The sequence below is a fragment of the Lacerta agilis genome, chromosome 1, assembly GCF_009819535.1.
Source record: "Lacerta agilis isolate rLacAgi1 chromosome 1, rLacAgi1.pri, whole genome shotgun sequence".
Classification (NCBI taxonomy): Eukaryota; Metazoa; Chordata; class Lepidosauria; order Squamata; family Lacertidae; genus Lacerta; species Lacerta agilis.
Genome location: NC_046312.1, coordinates 44325889 through 44346021, shown reverse-complemented (window position 1 = coordinate 44346021; position 20133 = coordinate 44325889). Strand labels below are relative to the sequence as shown.

The 20133-nt window shown below is 41.0% G+C and overlaps 1 protein-coding gene across 6 annotated transcripts in view; it reads left to right on the top strand.

Moving 5' to 3' along the window:
- Window positions 1-20133, top strand: part of SIPA1L1 (signal induced proliferation associated 1 like 1) — a 116337-nt gene that overhangs the window by 50896 nt on the left and 45308 nt on the right. For all 6 annotated transcript variants that reach the window (XM_033146567.1, XM_033146551.1, XM_033146560.1 and 3 more), the window contains 2 exons: window positions 1848-1916; window positions 17998-19803. In XM_033146567.1, coding sequence (XP_033002458.1) covers window positions 18315-19803 — 1489 coding nt within the window. In that variant the 5' untranslated portion in view covers window positions 1848-1916; window positions 17998-18314. The remainder of the gene's footprint in view (window positions 1-1847; window positions 1917-17997; window positions 19804-20133) is intronic.

The window sequence follows — 20133 nt, the reverse complement described above, 5'->3', positions numbered from 1 at the left end:
AATGATGAAATAAGGGGTACCTAATTTTGTAGCAAGTGAACCGCCTGCAGCTCTTACTCAGATGCTGAAAATTCTAATGCCCGGGGCAAATGTTCTCATTAAAAGTGTTTTTATTTTGGCGATGCTAAGCATCAAATTGGTGGCATATTTATTATTTTATTACCTTTCAGAATAGAAATCGTTTGAAGACAGGCTACATGTAGTAATGCATTTTTTTGAAACACACAGTAAACAAAATCAACATGCAGTAAGTCATCAAGACTTCTCACTGTTGGTGGTGAAATGGGAAACCGCAGTAGGATTTGAGGTGGTCCTTCCCATAGTTATGCCTGCGTTGGGTTGCTTCTTCTATAAGGCTATTTAGCCACTAAAAGGAAATCTAAAATAAAGTGATTTCTGTTCTAAAAAATTTCTATTTTCAAGAAATGGGTTCAGTTAATACCCTTTTGAGCTCATATATTGTATAGAATTTTTATCTCATACCAACACATTTTGATTAATTTGGTAATTCCTTAGAATGTCAATTAAGTCTGTATTCTGCTAGTATATTGGTCCTGGCTTTTGATACCTCGAGTGATCTTTACAGTCAATAGAATATGCATAGCTCTTTTTTCATTTAAATATCACAGCCTTTCTCTGTTTAATTAAGTTCTGCTCTGTTATTGTCCTCCTGTTAGATGAAACTTTTTAAACAGAAGCAATAAGGTTGTTACTTCAGGGTGTGAGGAGAGCTTGGCTTAAAATTGCCATATGTACATTGTGGATTTTAAAATTGGCCAAGGCACAGGTTCCACACACTGTTTGTCAGGCTACCTGGCATCTGCATAAGTTCACATTTTCAATTGTAATATTGGTGATATTTTATACATGCCAAACAAACCAGCAGACTCCGCAGTGCCAAGCAAAATTAATGTGATGCTAATACTGTTTGTGGACACAGCTGGGCTACCGGTCAAAGCTGCTGGAAGACACTCTGAGCCACTGAGGCCACCTGAGCCTCAAGTGACATCAGTGGATCCAGAAGTACCCCCAAGCCACTCCTTCACGGGGAGTCTAACCCCATCAAGAGCAGACCACATCCCATCCATCTGTGGTTGCACCCAGAATGGGGGACTTCAGCATAGGGAGGTTAAGTTGGCTCCCTTCTTGATGCTTTTGCATCACCACGTGAAGGCCTTTTATTATTCTGACAGGCATTTGTCTTTCCAGGTAGCGAGTTGATTTTGTTTAATTTTGTTAAATTAAAAAAACAAACAACTTTTAACTTGCTGTCTCAGTTCTCCAATACAATTCAAAATATCATGGTTTTATTGTTTTATATTTCTTACTGACATAAGCCACCTTGATTGACTCTTTTGAGACAGAAGTATGGATATAAATGAAATAAACCAGCCAAATAGACTATCCAATTTCCCACATATTTTGCTCTTGTGAAATATGTCTAGGCATCTGTTGAAGGGATTGTTTTGTGGTTTCCATCACACACTATTTTTTTTTTTTACAATAGCAAGGTATCACTATGCTCAGTACAAAGTATACCTCTTGTATTGGTCGGCATTCCAGTCTGTATCCTCAGGCAACCATCTACTTTTTCAAGAGTTCAAAAACAGTGAATAGATTTTTACAAAATCAAGTGAATAGTTGTTTTGAAATAAATACGTCTGCCCTCTGTTTGCACCCAACTGGTTTGAACACTGTCCCTGGATTTTTGGAAATTGTTTCTCTTTCATCAACTTAGCCTTTCCACCCTTTCTTCTTGACTTGCCTTATCATGGTTGTTGTCATTTGTAACAATTGATTGTCCCCTGAATGTTTTGTAATAGTGGCATATTGTTTGTTTTCTCTAGGTTTTACTTTTTACTGTGTGGATGCTGAAAATGAAGTTCATGAATTTGCCAGGATGCCATGAAGCTATAGTAGGTGCTTCTTTCATTTCCCATTGTACCTCTTATATGCCAGATCCATATGTGTACATGTGAAACCATTTGGCTTCATTCCTAGGCTTAAATCAAGACTTTGGTTCTACAAATAGAAAGAGAGGGAGGTGACCTTGGCTGGTTTTCTCCTTCCACTGCAACCTGTTGCATTGCATTCTCTGAAAACCTGCTCTGGAGAGTTGGGGAACAGTGTGGGAAATGACACTGAGGTCTACAGGAGGAGAGGGGAATCGTCAAGTGTTGCTTCCCACTCCTTCAGCCCCCAGGATCCCCCTGCTGGTTCAGAAGCCTTCAGCGAAAAGAATGGACATTCCATTTGTGGAAGGGGAATTCTGACTCCAACCCATAGGATGGGGAAGTGGTTTAGGCCAGATCCTTACCTCCTTACTCCTGTGCCCCAACTTCGACAGATGGGCAGGATGTCAGTCAATTGATGGTACAGTGACATCTCGGTTGTAAGTCCTGGAACTCCTGCTCCCTCCCTGCCTTGCAGGCCTTTTCCCACCTGGCCAGGAGGGTAGGTCCTTGACTGACTACAGCTACGAAAGCTGAGGCTGCTGAACAGTATCTTGGGCTAGAGGGGATTGTTTAGGAGGGTTGTTGGCGGGGATTGTTTTTGCTGCTGTTTATATTTTATATCTTTATTTTGGATCTTAGGATCTATGTGGAAGTTGTTTGATTTTGTTGCATACTTTTTGAAGTTTTGTTTATTGTTTATGACTAGTTTTGTTATATTTGTAGTTATGTAGTTTTTATACGTTGTAAGCCACCTGGAACATGGTTTTAACTTTGGAAAGGTGGCATACAAATAAAATGACTGATTGACATCAGGTGATTTGTTTTCCTTTTGTCACATGGTTTGACATCGAACTGTTTGAGCCAATGTATAGGGCTTTGCAGGCACCACCAATCGGCTGATTGCCAGTGCTTTCCAATCCCTTTTGTGCCATTGCAGGCAGTGACCATCATGGTGCTTGTAGGCACAGCTGATAGTTTGCTCTTTCATCTCCCTTCTGTAAAATTGCAATAATCACCTATTAGCTGATTGGTGCCATTTGCAAAGGTACAGGGTTTTTCAGGCACCTTTACCTGTCCCACACCTGACATCACCTCGTGGACCAAATGCGGAGGCTTAATTAGCCCTGTGGGCAAAAGGTTCCTCAACACTGCCATAGTATATGATTAATTTTATTACTGTGTGTTGTTCTAGTGAGCTGTAGAACATACTAAAATACATATTTTTGATGGGACATCTGAAATAAAATCTGGGTTCATCAGCAAGAAGGTTGATTAATTTCACCTTCTGTGAAATAGCACACTGCTCAGGCAGTTCACTTGAAATGCAAATCTCCTTTTTATTTTTAGCAAACAATTAATCCCTCACAGGGGAATGTGGGTGTAATTGTCAAATCTAGCAAAGGACTGCTATTAAGCCAACTGCAACAGCAGGTGTTGGGTGGAATCTCCTCCAGCCCTTACCAACTATTGTGCTGATTTTTCATTCTTAAGATAGCCAGATGAAGCTCCCACAAAAAGGAAGGTGTTTCATGTATGCTTCCTTTCCTCCCTTATTTATTTTGATTGTTTGGTAGAGGTTTCTCTCTCTACCTTGATGTTTTGAGTCTTATTGTTTTCCTCTTCTGTATTTATGAAAGTAAAATTAGTCTGTGGGGTAAAGTTGGGACAATTGATTTTGAAGAAGGGACTTTAATTAGATGTATGAAAATGGAATTTTTAGTGCAGAGCCTGGGGGCCTGTTGGCTGCATCAATGCCAGGAGGATACAGTTACTGGAGCTACCTTTTTTCTCTGACTGCTTCCCATGCACTTCCTACAGTGTGCTTTGTGTAACTTAGGTGTTTAACATGTGTGTATTGTCTAAGAATATACTGTACTAGCCATATTTAGAACTGTCAGAATTTCACTGCATATTCTGGGCCAAAGTATATGGTTCTTTCCAAAGGTTGTAGGATATTCTCCAGAACACCATTACCTGTAGATCATTTTCAGCCCCCAGGGCTTAGAGCTTCTCTTGGCCCATGCTTTGCACCTGAGAGCCCCAGCTCATTATAGGATAGGATTGGGGATATATTTCTGTTTCTCTCTTTGCCCTGTCCTCCAGCTTCCTTTCTTCCTATTTCTCTGTGGCTTATAAAGCAGAAACAACCTGTCTCCTGCCTCTGTTCTTCCAGCCTCACCCTCCTAACATGGGGGTGGGGGTGGGAACAGCCTCGGCATCTCTTCCGGCCTCATCACAGGAGGCTTTGCACTAGCAGACATGTTTCTGTTTACAGGTAGGTAGCCGTGTTGGTCTGCCATAGTCGAAACAAAATAGAAAATTCTTTCCAGTAGCACCTTAGAGACCAACTGAGTTCGTTCTTGGTATGAGCTTTCGTGTGCATGCACACTTCTTCAGATACGAAAGCTCATACCAAGAACGAACTCAGTTGGTCTCTAAGGTGCTACTGGAAAGAATTTCCTATTATGTTTCTGTTTGTGCATGAAGAACACCTGATTCCTCCAACACTGATTCCTCCAACACAGTGCAGCCCCCTCTGCCCCCAGAAGCTTCTCTTGCTCATGGGGATAACAGAATGGGATATGCCATAGTGGGCTGGTGGGGTTGGGGACTTGATGAAAATTACTATTTCAGCAAAAACAGCTAGCCAGAAGTCCACTAAAGAATATTGACTCTTGGACCCTGCTGGTTTTGCAGTTTCTGATGACACCTCTGCTGTCCTACTTGCAGAAGCATTCAGATGTGCCCTTTCAGCATGTCAATTACATGTTGATATAATGTTGTAGTCCAGAGTGATGAAGCATTTATAGTAATTGTGGCCTAGCATGTTTTTGAACCTATCCCCGACTTGTACCTCCTGCTCCCAAGGTTTCCAGAACTAAAATTGCTGCTATAGAAGATATTGTCTATAAAAACTTTGTGGCTTCTTCTGTGAATGCAGTGTAGAAACTGCACTTTAAGATAAATTTGATGAGCTCTCCTTGATTTTATAAGAGGTGTTTTCTTTTATATTTTTCATCTGTTCAGTAGCACTTCAGGTCATTTCCTCCACTTCTCCAAAATGTTTGGACTATGCTCCCAATTTTGGATAGGCTTTCTTTTCATTCTCTTGGCATTGTATTCCCCAAGCAATGCTCATAGCTTCTGCTGTTGCTTTAATCAGTCTAGCTATAAGTATTACAACACAAAGTCAAACCCTACCTGAAGTTGGGGCAGGGACAAGGTGAGGTGCAAAGCAGGTGCTAGTGTTCAATATCTCCTCCTACAGGCCCAGAGGGCAATGTGCCAACCGAGTTTGCTCTGGAATGGAAAAAGATTATTCAGGAACAGGTGGGTTCTAAACATCATTCTAAGAGATTGTGTTGTCAAGTTTGAGACAGTGCACAGAGAGTGTTTGAGGTCTTCCCACTTCCAAAGCCACAGCTAATGGAAAAGTTGCTATAATCTCAAGCCAAGTGACAGACACTTAGCAGGTTACTGGCATCTATTTTATACTATGTGTGTTTTTTCTGATTCCTGGAAAAAACATATTAAACTTCTAACTGTCAAACAGAATTGTCAGATTCTGGTCCTTTCACATATAGACCCTATCACTGATCGACTGATTTCCAACCAGGCATAGTCTGATCAGACAGGTTCACAGGAGATTTCTCCACTTCTGCATCAACAATGAGCACTCTCTAATATTGTGGCTTGCACTATGATCTTTCTACCTTACCCTCTCCGCCTGTCCCAGAAAATTAACCAATATTCTGGTTTAGATAGTAGCTCATCTCCACTAAATGACTATTCACATATATCCTTTTCTAAATTATCTTCTCATCAACATAGCATCGCACCAGGAGCTCAGTTATACTAGAGGACCTTGAGCACCTGGGAAAATAGCCAGATGCAACCAGTTTATCCAGCACCCAGGAATTATTATAGGCTCAGTAACCCACAAAACATTTGTCCACAGGTAGTGATCACTGGCTATTCTTGTTTATCAATTCATTTAGGACAGTCAGGAGTGTCATGATCTTGGGTACTGAGCCTTTTTAATTCAACAGTCCCATGTGCTGAAATTCTTCCACGAACTCTTCTTTACTCTGGAAAATCCCATGTATGTGAAAGACAACATAATCCTAGGGATTGTGTCTTCTTTTTTTCTACATATCTGCTTCCTATTCTGAGGTGGGAACACAGCCCACATCAGAACGTGGAACAGGAAATAGCAGGGACATCAGAATGTGGAACAGGAAATAGCAAGAACAACTCACAAAGACCCAGTTAGCTAGATGGAATTATTTAACTTCAACATGTTTTCAATTTCTGCTTCAAACCATGAACCAGTCTTTGAATTGGCTAATAACAAAGATCCTGAAGAATAACCATACGTCTGCCTTTGATACATGGGCAAAATTCTCCTTTCTGTTTGGCAGGATTATAGACAACCAGCTCACAAAATGATTTCATTCACATTTGATAAATGGTTGTCTGATTCCACCCTATGTTGCTGAATATATTCCTTGATAATGTGATCATGATAGTTTGCTGTACTACAGTGGTACCTCGACTTACAAAAGTAATCCGTTCTGAAGGTGCTCGTAAGTCAAAATCTTCGTAAGTCAAAGGCGCCATCTCAGAACGGGAAAAAAATTCGGAAGTCAAAAAAAGCGCATTCAAATTTTCGTAAGTCAAGGTATCGTGCCGCCGCTTTCCCTTCGCAAGTCGAAAATTTCGGAAGCGGCGGCCATTTTTTCGCTTCCGGAGGTCATTCGGAAGTCGAAAAATACGGAAGTCAAGTTGCTCGTAAGTCGAGGTACCGCTGTATATTATTGTACTTTCACTGATACAAAGTACAGGTATAGTTCTAGTGAAGCAAATGAAAAAGCAAGTGCATGTTAAATAAAAATAGCTAGGGACCTAATCTTTTCCCAATAGCTTCTCACGTGTATTTAACAACAAAAATAGTTGTTTCTGTACAGATGAAATTTCTCACTTGTCCTGCAAAGCACATATTTTCTATTTTGCATTCTGTATCCAAGTAAAAAGCATGACACAAGAAAACACTCTCAAACATTTAGAGCAATTTCTGCTCTCAGGTACTTTGGTATGAAATATAAAAGTCAGTTTATAAATATTGCTTTGGATATCGTTTAGGGCTAAGGATGTCCGCTCTTAAATAATGGGTGAGTGGGTGGTGTGTATGCAGAGCTTGAGAGCAAAGGGCCTTTACACTCCTGATTACCATCAAATGTCACACCAGGATGCAAATGAAAAGGTAGGCAGCAACCTACACAAGAGCATTCTTGGCATCCTGAAGGACTTGACTGCTGTGAAATAATAGGAGGCAGAGTTAGCGATACTGTTTGATTAGCCAGTTGACCGGCTTCCTCACTTTGTGCTTTGCAAAATCCACTCAGTTGAATGCTTTTCCTTTTTACATGCAAATGCATGTGCACACTAGTGCTGTCTTTCATTTGCTCGCATTAATTATAAGTTTGGTTAGTCTTTGAGATGCCGCAAGGCTGCAGCAGACTAAACACAGTTACTCCTCTGGAAATTAATTATAAACGTATCTGTGACAATCTGAAACTACTTTTGAGTGAAATCAACCCATGTTTCTTACTTCTTTGTTACTCTTAGTCTCTCTGCAGATTAAACATATAATTTAGCTTTATTTTAGGAGGGCGTGAGTTATCAGGCAAATATGAATTAGCGCAAAATTGTTGTGATTTGCCATCTCTCAGCATCTACATTTTGAAGTGAAGAGCCAACCTCCACATTGTGGCGCAGTATAGAGTTTACAGATTAATCACATAGGTTTCACATATCTCTGAAGTTTTATATTTATCTTTTACACCACTAAAAGCATTAAGTTGATGATAATAGCAATTTCCTTAGTGTGACTGTGTGTGAGAGAAAGGGGGGGGGAAGAGAGAGATGGAAGATGCTGAAAGAAGGAGCCTTAAAACATGTTAAATTTCATTCTTAATGCTTTTGGTATCTCACATCAGCAGCTCATGCCCCTAATTAATTAAATCTTCTAGAACTTTATAATCATGGAGAGTGCAGCCAATAGACAGGTGAAGTTTTTGTCCCCCACCACTGATAAATTATGTGTAATAGCAGCGAATAGCACTGTGTAACAAAGAGACAAAAATGTAATTGGATGAAAAATTGGAGCTGACTTTAATAGATATTGGTCAAGTAAAGAAAAATATATTCAGACCTGCATTGAGATACACAAGGCTTGATTGACACTGGATGGAACCCCACAGCCAGCTCCAGATGGAAGGGCAACACAGAGGATGGTCAAGTCTCACAGCAATGTTCTTGTATTTGTATTAGTATTAGTATCACCTGCTAGAGGAGGAGTCTCCTCTAGTCTTTTACCTCTCTCTCTCTCTCTCTCTCTCTCTCTCTCTCTCTCTCTCTCTCTCTCTCTCTCTTTTAATGCAATAAAGCCAGTCCTGTTCTACGGTAGTGATGAGGAACTGCTCGTCAGTGGGCTGAAGGATTCCCATCCAGCCAACTGAGCCTCTGGATCTAGACCAGGAGTGGGACGGGGTGGGGGTGCAGTTTGCATGGTGGGAAAAACATCTATTTGCTTGACTGGAAAGGCGTCTGTTTATTCTACTGAGAAGCATACCCCACTGTGTTATGCCCTGCCCCCCATTACGCCCCCATTCTGCCCTCTTCTGGGTCCAAAAGGACCCATGCGCTGGCGATCGTGCATCAGTTGGACGTAGATAAAACGGTTGCCGCCTGTAGGCTAATGGTTACGGCAGTAAAATAAAAGGGCTGAAATTTTAATTGATAAATTGCCACCTATAACTTTTTAATTTTGAAAATTAAAGTCCATTGATTTCAGTGGGTTTAAAAGGATAGCGCCCTATGCTGTGATTTTATTTTTTTAATTAATAAATTCTTGACTTTTTCTCTGTCTCATCCATGGGAGGCCTTTTTTCAGTCACAAATAACCAACAGCCAAATAGGCTTACAAAATTCCATCCTAGAATGAGTTAAACTTACTTTTATAGAACTCTTACCCATGTGACGTTATTATATAAACTGCAATCAAAAAAATAGTGTGGAAAGGCTGATTAAAGCTGTTTGATGCAGAGGAACAGGCATACGCCTACACATGTGCCGTAGGTAATTTGCTTGTGCGGATTTTGAATTTGAATCTAAATCAGATTGTTTATGTGCATGTGTGTGAGAAGTAAAAATAAAAGCAGGCTGGAACAGATGTGAATATTTTCCTTACTAACCATAATTAACCATAGAGGTCATCTACTCTAAAGCCCTGATCAGTGGCCATCTACCATCTCTTTAGAAACCTCTAATGAAGGAGAGTCCACCATCTTCTAAAGCAGTCCGTTCCAACATTAAACAGTTAGTACCATCTGAAATTTCTTCCTAATGTTTGGTTGAAATGAGAAAAGCAGAATATTCAGGGGCAGGAACTTATCCATTGGCATCCACCCAGCATAGTTTCTAACTGGTTCCTTGTTAAATAAAAGTAATTGAATATCACTGCTTGTTAGGATCTCCTACTCACGAGTAGGACCCTGGCAGAGACACGTGCCTGACTGGCATGTTCTCTCCCTCCTGGTCGATCGTTCAGGAGCTTCTAAAGCTTTCTTCAGCCCGAACATCACAGCGACTGATGCCAAGAAACACCAGCACACTTACGGATCCGCAGAGTTTGCGCAGTTGCGTAACAGAACTCAGCATTTTGGCTAATCTACTTTTATTTACATATAAACACACACGGAGCACTGCAACATGGCTCCCTCTCTCTCTAGCTTCAGACAGCAAAGAGAAAGAACAAAAGACAATAGTTGCACTTCACGGAACACAGTAACACAAACATCCTGTCTCTATCACTTCCCACTTTGTGGAATCAAAACATATACCGTCATGTGATAGATAACAATCCCATGACTGCAGACACAGGGAATGAATCTCCAACACTGCTATTACTGCCTAACTAGAAATGCCCAAAATGAGATCAGTAGATCCCCAAGGATGTGCCCCAGGGAGAGCTGACTTCAGTCACCAGGCCCTTTGGCAAAGCAGAGGAGGAATGACTACTGGGAGGAGCGCAAAGAGAAGAAACACCATGGTGCATGGTTGTGAAGCAGCACAGCTGGACACCTTCATCTGCCCCTGCTGCAACAACACATGTCTCTCCCATATCAGTCTCTACACAGTAGGCATTGTAACTCCCCAACAGTTTGACTTCACCCGCAAAGATACACTCCTCCATTGTCTCCTAGGACAATCAGTGCCAACCAACCAACCAACCAACCAATGGATGTAGAACTATCAGTAGAATTCCTAGGCAGCGCTCTCTTGGGTTCCACCCAGTATCCTCGTTTGCAGATTCAGCAGGCTTTTAAAAGAATCTGGAGCTTTGACAAACATGCAGCAATGGCTAGAGACTCCTGAGGGGGTTGAGGCTTATGCAAAATCATCTGGGGTGGTTAAGAGAGAGCATAGGGGTCTTGATCTTTCTGCAGTTTGTTGCCTGACTGAAGTTACAGAGTGTTCCATGCATATGAAGGGGCATCCAAAGTGGTTCTTCTAACTCAGGTTTGGGGAACCTCCAGGCCAGGGGCCAAAGGCTTGAAGGGTCTGGAGTTTAAGCTCCTGCTTAGCTGTGAAGCTCACTGAATGGCCTTGGGCATCACTGTCTCTTCAGCCTACCCTTAGCTCTTTGGAGGAAACATGGGACACAGATGTTATTGCTAGATTTGTATTGTTTTGATTATCATTATTTGCATCTTGCTGGTGGCTTTGAAGATCATGGATTTTGAGGAAAGGATCCCCGCACTGATTTACAGCATTAACATTCTAATAATAAACTTTGCAATGTACAACTTGAGCATCAAGGACAAAAGGCTGGTGTGACTTGTGACAGCCAGCTAATAAGGTTTACCCCAATACTTTTTTTAAAAAAAAATTAAGATCCCTAGATCAGTTTTCATTTCAATATAAATTATAAAAACAAACAGTTAACACATGAAGCAGGCAAAAAATACAGCCACTCCCTTCCCGGCTCTTTCCTAAGCTGAATAATATCCAGTACATCTAAAGCTCTGGCCCCACCCTACAATGTCACTTAGCTTGTTTTTCTTTGGTTCTCCCTTCTCCCCACTCCTGTATTTAAGAGGCTTATTTGTTCCATACCTCCCCTTTGGCCAGGATTCTTAGGGAATTGTTTTTTAGGAGTTAGATTGCCATCCACCTGTGTCATAAAGTTTCACTGCCTACAGGTGTCGTGTAGTGGTTAAGAGCGGTAGGCTCGTAATCTGGGGAACTGGGTTCGTGTCTCCACTCCTCCACATGCAGCTGCTGGGTGACCTTGGGCTAGTCGCACTTCTCTGAAGTCTCTCAGCCCCACTCACCTCACAGAGTGTTTGTTGGGGGGGGGGGAAAGGAGAATGTTAGCCGCTTTGAGACTCCTTCGGGTAGTGAAAAGCGGGATATCAAATCCAAACTCTTCTTCTTCTTCTTCTTCTTCTTCTTCTTCTTCTTCTTCTTCTTCTTCTTCTTAAAAGTTATAAATCTGTAGGCTTGTCATATGTCAGGAAAATTGCTGAATCAGGGAAATCACTATTAAAACAATTTTGAAATATGGCAACCCTATGAATCTGGCTTAATGCTCAACATGTTTCTTCTTTTGACAATCACTGATAAAATTGTAGTCAAGCTGGAGAGCACAGATGACATTAAGACAAGAGCTAGATTTGTTTTTGCAAATATTTTGTGTTTCCAGTCAGCTTTACGTGTGAAACAGCACAGAACATGCAGAGATCTCTCTAGAAATAAGCACCAGGCAGCTGGATTTATTCTGAGTAACAGACTTATAAAAAACACATTGAATAAAGCCCAGATGACTAACTCCCCTCCTTTTTAAACTTGTTTTTAAATACCAAATATTTACTTTACAGATTATGTTTGGCATGCAGAAATTATACCTTGTCATTGAATTATATTAAACATAAAATACTGTGGTTTTTTCTCTCCCCCATTTTTTCTTCCATTGGATTCTTATTATACATGACAAAGCTATTTTTAGCCATCTCACCCCTTGCTTTTTCCTGTAAGACCAATTACAGTCGTTAACAGTCGTCAACAGGTTTTCCACACCTATCAGCCAATCACCCATTCCCACCACCCTTCTGAGTAATACTCCTCCCCACTCTCTCACTATATATAAGGGTCTGGTGACTTCTGTTTCAGTGTATCTGAAGAAGTGTGCATGCACACAAAAGCTCATACCAAGAACAAACTTAGTTGGTCTCTAAGGTGCGACTGGAAGGAATTTTTTATTTTTTATTTTATTTTTCTGAGCAATTGTGATCAGTTGAAGCCAAGGAAGGAAGAGTTATAAGCTCACCAAACTCAGTGGATCTCCCCCCCCCCACTTTCTTCAGAGTTCATCTCGGCACCTCAGCTATTTAAATACTCAATTCAAAATAAAAACTTTTATGAAGAAGTTGTGATTCTCCCCCTCCCTTTGATGAGTATAGTGTCACATAATATTTATTGCCAACAGTAGCAATTCACATATTTAAATGTATGAAAGTAATGTTCTTTTTAAAAGGTTAGATGATTAATAACCCTTTATGAAGACGCTTAATGTGGTCATTACTGATTGTGAGATGTCAGTCTCCTTTTGGAACAAAAATCTGCCTGCACAGTGGGATTTCTGGTTTCTCTCGGCCCCCCTTCAGCCCCCTTGTGCCACCAAAATATGCTCTAGAGTGTCCATAGACACTCCAGGGCAAATTTTGGGGATGTTCAGAGAGGATAAAGGGGGACGAAAGGAAGGAGAAGCCCCATTGCACGAGCGAACACCCATTAGCACTGCATTGCTTCGCTCTGTGTTTTTAAAACCTTAATTATAGATTTTAAAATAGCAATTGGTTTATGAAAGGCGTCTTAAACATAGATTGTTTGGAATGGCTTGTTTAATTAACAGTCTAGCCATTGTGTTGCCTTAGCAGATAAAGCATGGTGATTGTTAACTTAGACATATAAGGTCTATTATTCTTTTAATAATGGATAATAGGAAATTGCAAGGAAAGCGTGTGAATATTGCAGCAAACTTGTGACACATTTCATTGCAGTTTTAAACATGAATATTTTGCCTACATAAGGGAGGCCTGCAACAAAACGTTGCAGCCTAGGGTGCTTCCGTTAACTGTTCCTTTTTGACAGCCATGCCCTCTTCCAGATACTGCATTCCATGGAACTCCTTAAAATTTGCTAGTTGTTGGAGGCAGGATATGTTCTGGCTAGAGGTTTAATTACTGTGGTAGCAAGCACTTGTTACTTTTGAGAAGAGGCTGCAGAAAGTGCTCGTTTCCCTAGAACTGTCAGAAGCCTTGATTTGTACACAATACTTCTCTGTCAACGTGGTGCTGGTTCAGCAGCATCCTTACATGCATAGACTTGGCAAGTATTTGAAGGCCACATTTTGTGTAATTGGTTGAGTCTCTGAATAGGATTCTCTTCTTTGTGTTAAAGGGTGTATGCAGCAGTGCAGGGTTTTATGCTGACATTCTCTTGCCTTTTGTCTACTCCCTGCCAGGGTGCATTTGTGGAGGTGGCTTTTGTTGTTGTTCCTGTTAAGATGCTTTAAAAAACAATCCATCGCTTTGTAATCAGTCCAGAGCCAATGTAGGAAGTGCCTTTTGCTTCAGTAACCTTATAAAATTAGAATTTGAAAGGTGCTTTATTTTGACAGAAGATAAAACATTTGTATTTTAATATGTAAGATGTGTGTAGAAAAAATTTATTCATGTATTGAATCACTAGTTTGGGGCAGGGAGGGTTTGAGCACAGTGGTACCTTGGTTTACAACCATAATCCGTGCTGGACGTCCATTTGTAAACCAAAACAGGTTGTAACCCAAGGTGTGCTTTCGCCAATGGGGCCTCCAAAAATTTTTTGTTCGTAATCCAAAAAAATAAAAAATAAAAAAATGGGTTGTAATCCAAAAAAAGTTTGCAAACCAGGACACGCACTTCCGGGTTTGACGTGTTTGTAATCTAAAACGTATGCAAACCAGGCTGTTCGCAAACCAAGGTACCACTGTATTTGTCTTTTCTGTTTTGTGAACCTTCAGGTAAAAATATTGCGGAAATGCTTCAAAATGTTTTCATTTGCTTTTTGCTCTTTGTTTGGGCAGCTTTCATAATCAAGGGCTTTGGGCCAAAAAATGCTTCTGTGGAACCTCTGATTTTTCACCCCAGTTATGGTCACAGAACTGCATCCCATGCTGTTCCAGAAGGTTCCTTGACCTTCAGAAACCATTTTTCAGAAGGTGCAAGGGGCTGTGTTAGGAAGGAAGTTGAAAACTCAGTTGCACATGCAAAACTCTATTTGTATTTTTATAGCCGCTCTTGGGGGAAATGCTGTGATAATTTGTTCTAAGCAATACTTTTTCTCACACCAGAGTGCCACATGGCTGTCTGGAGTCCCACTGGTGCTAAGCAAATGTGTTATGCACATTGATGACTTGGATAATTTGTGAACCATCACGCCAGATACAGCCCACTAACCATGTATTGTGGGCTACCAAGGTCTTATAAAACTACTTTTGTTTGCTTAGAATAGCAGAAACGGGGGCAGCAATAAATGGTTGGCAGGCTGTATCCAGCCTAGCAGTTATCAGGGGGCTGCTCTATGGCTCCAGCTTAAAACTTCCCTGTGACGATTCTTGCACTGCCAGCCATTAGCAGTAAGAGCTTGTTTATGCAAATAGAGTTCCAATGTAGGAATGAGAAGATTATTTGGGATGGTGGGTAGAAGGGATAAGAGAGGAAAAGACTAGCTTTGTAATAGGCTGAGCAAGCCTGATTTGGAAGTCTACTGTTAACTATCAGTTTATTATTATACAGGTGAAACTCGAAAAATTAGAATAACGTGGAAAAGTTCATTTATTTTAGTAATTTAACTTAAAAGGTGGAACTAATATATGAGATAGACTCACGACATGCAAAGCGAGATATGTCAAGCCTTTATTTGTTATAATTGTGATGATTACGGCGTACAGCTGATGAAAACCCCAAATTCACAATCTTAGAAAATTAGAATATTGTGAAAATTCACAATCTCAGAAAATTAGAATATTGTGAAAAGGTGCAGTACTCAATCCATAGCATCTGCAAAGGGTTCCTGAGCCTTTAAATGGTCTCTCAGTCTGGTTCAGTAGGAATCACAATCATGGGAAATGCTGCTGACCTGACAGTTGTGCAGAAAACCATCTTTGAGAACCTCCATAAGGAGGGAAAGCCTCAGAAGGTAATTGCAGAAGAAGTTGGATGTTCCCAAAGTGCTGTATCAAAGCACATTAATGGAAAGTTATGCAGAAGGGGAAAGTGTGGAAGAAAAAGGTGCACAAGCAGCAGGGATGACTGCAGCCTGGAGAGGATTGTCAGGAAAAGACCATTCAAACGTGTTGGGGACTTTCACAAGGAGTGGACTGAGGCTGGAGTTAGTGCATCAAGAGCCACCACACACAGACGGATCCTGGAGATGGACTTCAAATGTCGTATTCCTCTTGTCAAGCCACTCCTGATCAAGAAACAATGTCAGAAGCGTCTTACCTGGGCTAAAGAAAAAAAGAACTGGTCTGTTGCTCAGTGGTCCCAAGTCCTCTTCTCTGATGAGAGCAACTTTTGCATCTCATTTGGAAACCAAGGACCCAGAGTCTGGAGGAAGAATGGGGAGGCACACAATGCCAGATGCTTGAAGTCCAGTGTGAAATTTCCACAGTCTGTGTTGATTTGGGGAGCCATGTCATCTGCTGGTGACATTAAGTCCAGGGTCAATGCAGCCATCTACCAGGAGATTTTGGAGCACTTCATGCTTCCTTCTGCAGACGAGCTTTATGGGGATGCTGACTTCATTTTCCAGCAGGACTTGGCACCTGCCCGCACTGCCAAAAGTACCAAAACCTCGTTCAATGCCCATGGGATTACTGTGCTTGATTGGCCAGCAAACTCGCCTGACCTGAACCCCATAGAGAATCTATGGGGCATTGCCAAGAGAAAGATGAGAGACATGAGACCAAGCAATGCAGAAGAGCTGAAGGCCGCTATTGAAGCATCCTGGTCTTCCATAACACCTCAGCACTGCTACAGGCTGATAGCATCCATGCCATGCTGCATTGAGGCAGTAATTGATGCAGAAGGGGCCCAAACAAAGTACTGAGTACATATGCATTCTTCTACTTTTCAGAGGTCCAATATTGTTCTATTTGCAATCCTTGTTTTGTTGATTTCATTTAATATTCTAATTTTCTGAGATTGTGAATTTGGGGTTTTCATCAGCTGTACGCCATAATCATCACAATTATAACAAATAAAGGCTTGACATATCTCACTTTGCATGTCATGAGTCTATCTCATATATTAGTTTCATCTTTTAAGATGAATTACTGAAATAAATGAACTTTTCCACGATATTCTAATTTTTCGAGTTTCACCTGTATACTTGGCACCATGAAGGTGACATTTGGATATTCTGCCATCAACAGAATGTCTTGCGTCATCTCTGAGCACTAACCTATGCCAAGGTTTACAAGGAGAAATGCTCTGGGAAGACATCCTAGTCATCGTCCAGAAGGTTGACTTGGGCTTTACTCTTAATTGGCCACCTTTGAAATTTGCTCAGAAGCAAACTCCAGGAACTAATTCAGTGCTCACCCTTCTTTTATTTCCCTACCCTGGTTTCTTTCAGAATTTTATGGACCTAGTAATTGTGGCTCCTGCTTCCAAGGAGGGGTCTCTTTTTGATGATCTGGGGGAAAGGGGTGATCTAAGCCATCTCTAGCGAGATTGAGGCACCTAGCCTGCTGGGGGGGCATCTTACCCAGCACACATATTTCCCCAAGGTATCCCACCTCCTGATTAGTCAGCTCCACATAGGGATACTGGTCAGGAGAGTGGAATATGAATTGGCCCTTCCTCCTTCTTCTCTGAGCTAGGCAGAGGAATATCTGCCTCCTGTTACCTCATTTTCAGTCAGGGGTCGGAATCATTTAGTGGTAGTTGCAATCCCAGCACGTCAGGAGGAGCCACTCACAAAGATCCCTCACAAATTACTGCTGCCTCTCTCCACTACCTATTCATTTCTTTTTCAAAAACTGCTTTCATGAAATTAATGAAGAGCTTTTTCTGAAATATTGTAACTGACTTTCATTTCATTTTGCTGCTACTGCTGAGCTTCAAGATACGTCTTTTTAAAGGTGTCTTCTGAATTTTTAGTAGAAAATCAAGCAGTGAATAATAATAATAATAATAATAATAGCCATAATAATTATAGTAACTAATAAATAGATGAAAAGGAATTGCTTCTCAGGTCTATCCTTGGCATATTGAAGGTAGCAGTAGCAGCCTGGTTCAGCAGTCATCTCCAAATCAATTCTGCATACTCCATACAAAAACTCAAAATTTACACATGGTCTTCCTCAATCATACATGTAATCAATAGACAATCTGCTAAGAATGGCTTGAATCCTAAGTAAGTCCCATTCCATAAAAGTTTACAAAATGCAGCTTTCATGCTTCCTCCTTTGCTCTGCAGCCTCCTGTGCCCCCTAGAATCTTCTATTGAGGGTTGGAGGACCCTCTGGAACAGAGTGACATGAGAAGGGAGAAGGAGCAATTGCCAAAAATAGGGGGTGGAGAGTCCCACAGTACAGAACCGAAAGTGCTTCCCACTGGCAGAACAGCAGCTTTGGATCCAACTCAGTATCTCCTAATCGAGCAGCACACCTGTTCTTTCTCCATATTTATAGATGATAATAGCTTTCCTACAGCTTGTTGATCTAGAGAGAAGTCTGTTGTATATATTGAAAAGTAACTTACATCATTCTGCATTCAAAACTGTAAAATACGGTATGTTAGGTCTCAAACGCTGATCTTTGTGGTGAAATGTACTGAGATAGCAGCTACTGTATTGAAGCTTTCAGTTTTCTGCTTTATATAACTGTGAATGTGCTGGCTAATTACTTTCTCTTCTTTATTTGCTCTAGGATTAAAGCAAGTTTGCCAGCTGAAAGTTCGTTCCTCAAACGAAGATTATTATTTTTTTGACGTATGGAAGGATGACTACTTTTTAAAATGGATGGATTAAGACTTCTAAGAAGTCAAAAGTGATTGAACAACGGTCGTTCATAGAAAAGCTGCATATATAGAACATTTGCCATTATATTACATGATCATAACTGGGATCTCATGCAACCTTTGTGTTTTCTGGATAACCTTCTTCGGAAGAGAGTTATAAATGTGAACGGCAGAGATGGCTGTGTTTTCTTTTGGAGCTTACTAAGGATAAACACCTTTTCCAATAATGACCAGTTTGAAGCGGTCCCAGACTGAAAGGGCTGTTGCCACCGGAGTGTCAGATGGAACTCCTAAAGTCCATTCAGATGACTTTTATATGAGACGCTTCAGGTCACAGAATGGTAGCTTGGGATCTTCAGTGATGGCTCCAGTAGGCCCTCCACGCAATGAAGGGTCTCATCACCTTACATCTACTCCTGGAGTACCTAAAATGGGGGTTAGGGCAAGGATTGCTGACTGGCCCCCAAGGAAGGAAAATGTCAAAGAAAACAGTAGATCAAGTCAAGAAATGGATACATCAAGCTGCCTTGATAGTATGTCTTCAAAAAGCAGTCCTGGGAGCCAGGGGAGCTCTATTAACTTGAATTCTAGTGATTCTGTCATGTTAAAGAGTATCCAAAACACACTTAAGAGCAAAACAAGGCAGTCTGAGAACCTAGATTCTAGGTTTCTCACTCCTGATGGATACCACAGCTCCCCAAGAAAAGCACTTCGCAGAATAAGACAGCGAAGTAATAGTGACATTACCCTAAGTGAGCTTGATGTAGATAGCTATGATGAATGTATCTCACCCAGTTATAAATCTGGACCATCACTGCACAGGGAATATGGCAGCACTTCATCAATAGATAAGCAGGGTACTTCAGGGGAAGGTTTTTTTGACCTATTGAAAAGTTATAAAGATGATAAGTCTGACCAGATAGGTCCAGGCAGCAACAAATTCTGTGAACTCCTTATAGCTAGTGGAAGTAAGGGCTCAGGATTTTCCTTGGATGTGATAGATGGACCCATAACTCAGAGGGAGAACCTTCGACTATTTAAAGAAAGGGAGAAGCCACTGAAGAGGCGTTCAAAATCAGAGACGGGAGATTCTTCCATTTTTCGAAAGCTGCGTAATGCCAAAGCTGAAGGGGATCTTGGGAAGTCCTCAGATCTTGAGGACAGCAGATCAGAAGACAGTGTCAGGCCTTGGACTTGTCCAAAGTGTTTTGCCCATTACGATTGCCAGAGCATATTATTTGATTTAAATGAAGTGGCAGTTAACCGGAACAATGTGATCAAACGAAGGAATACAACGACTGGCGCTTCTGCTGCAGCAGTTGCGTCATTAGCTTCAGGACCATTGTCCCATTCTGCAAGTTTCAATTCCCCAATGGGCAGTACAGAAGACCTGAATTCCAAAGGAAGTCTCAATATGGACCAGGGAGATGATAAAAGCAATGACCTTGTTATGAGTTGTCCTTACTTTCGTAATGAGATTGGTGGGGAAGGAGAAAGAAAGATCAGTCTCACAAAATCTAACTCTGGATCCTTCAGTGGCTGTGAAAGTGCCTCTTTTGAGTCCACTCTTAGCTCTCATTGCACAAATGCAGGAGTGGCTGTTCTTGAAGTACCCAAGGAAAATCTGGTGTTGCACTTGGATAGAGGGAAGAGATACATCGTTGAACACGTGGATCTTGGTGCATATTATTATCGTAAATTCTTCTATCAGAAAGGTGAGCAGTCATTTAATACATTGAACAGCATTATTCTTTGCTATTTTACAAAATGTTCTCAAAGTACTGCCTGCTGCACAGAATGTTCTTCGATCATTCTAGGCATAATTCATATAAACGCTTAAATTTTGCAATTTGCTTTTTAATAATATGACAGGGATTTTTTTAGACTTTATAGTTTAGGCAGTTTTCTAACATGTACATGGCACAAGACCAAATTGAAAGGTACAATGTACAGAAAGATGCAGAGGCTTAAAAAAATATTTTGGAAGTGTAATTAAAACTTGTTTAGCAGGGACTGTGAGAATGTTCAGGCACCTATAGCATTGT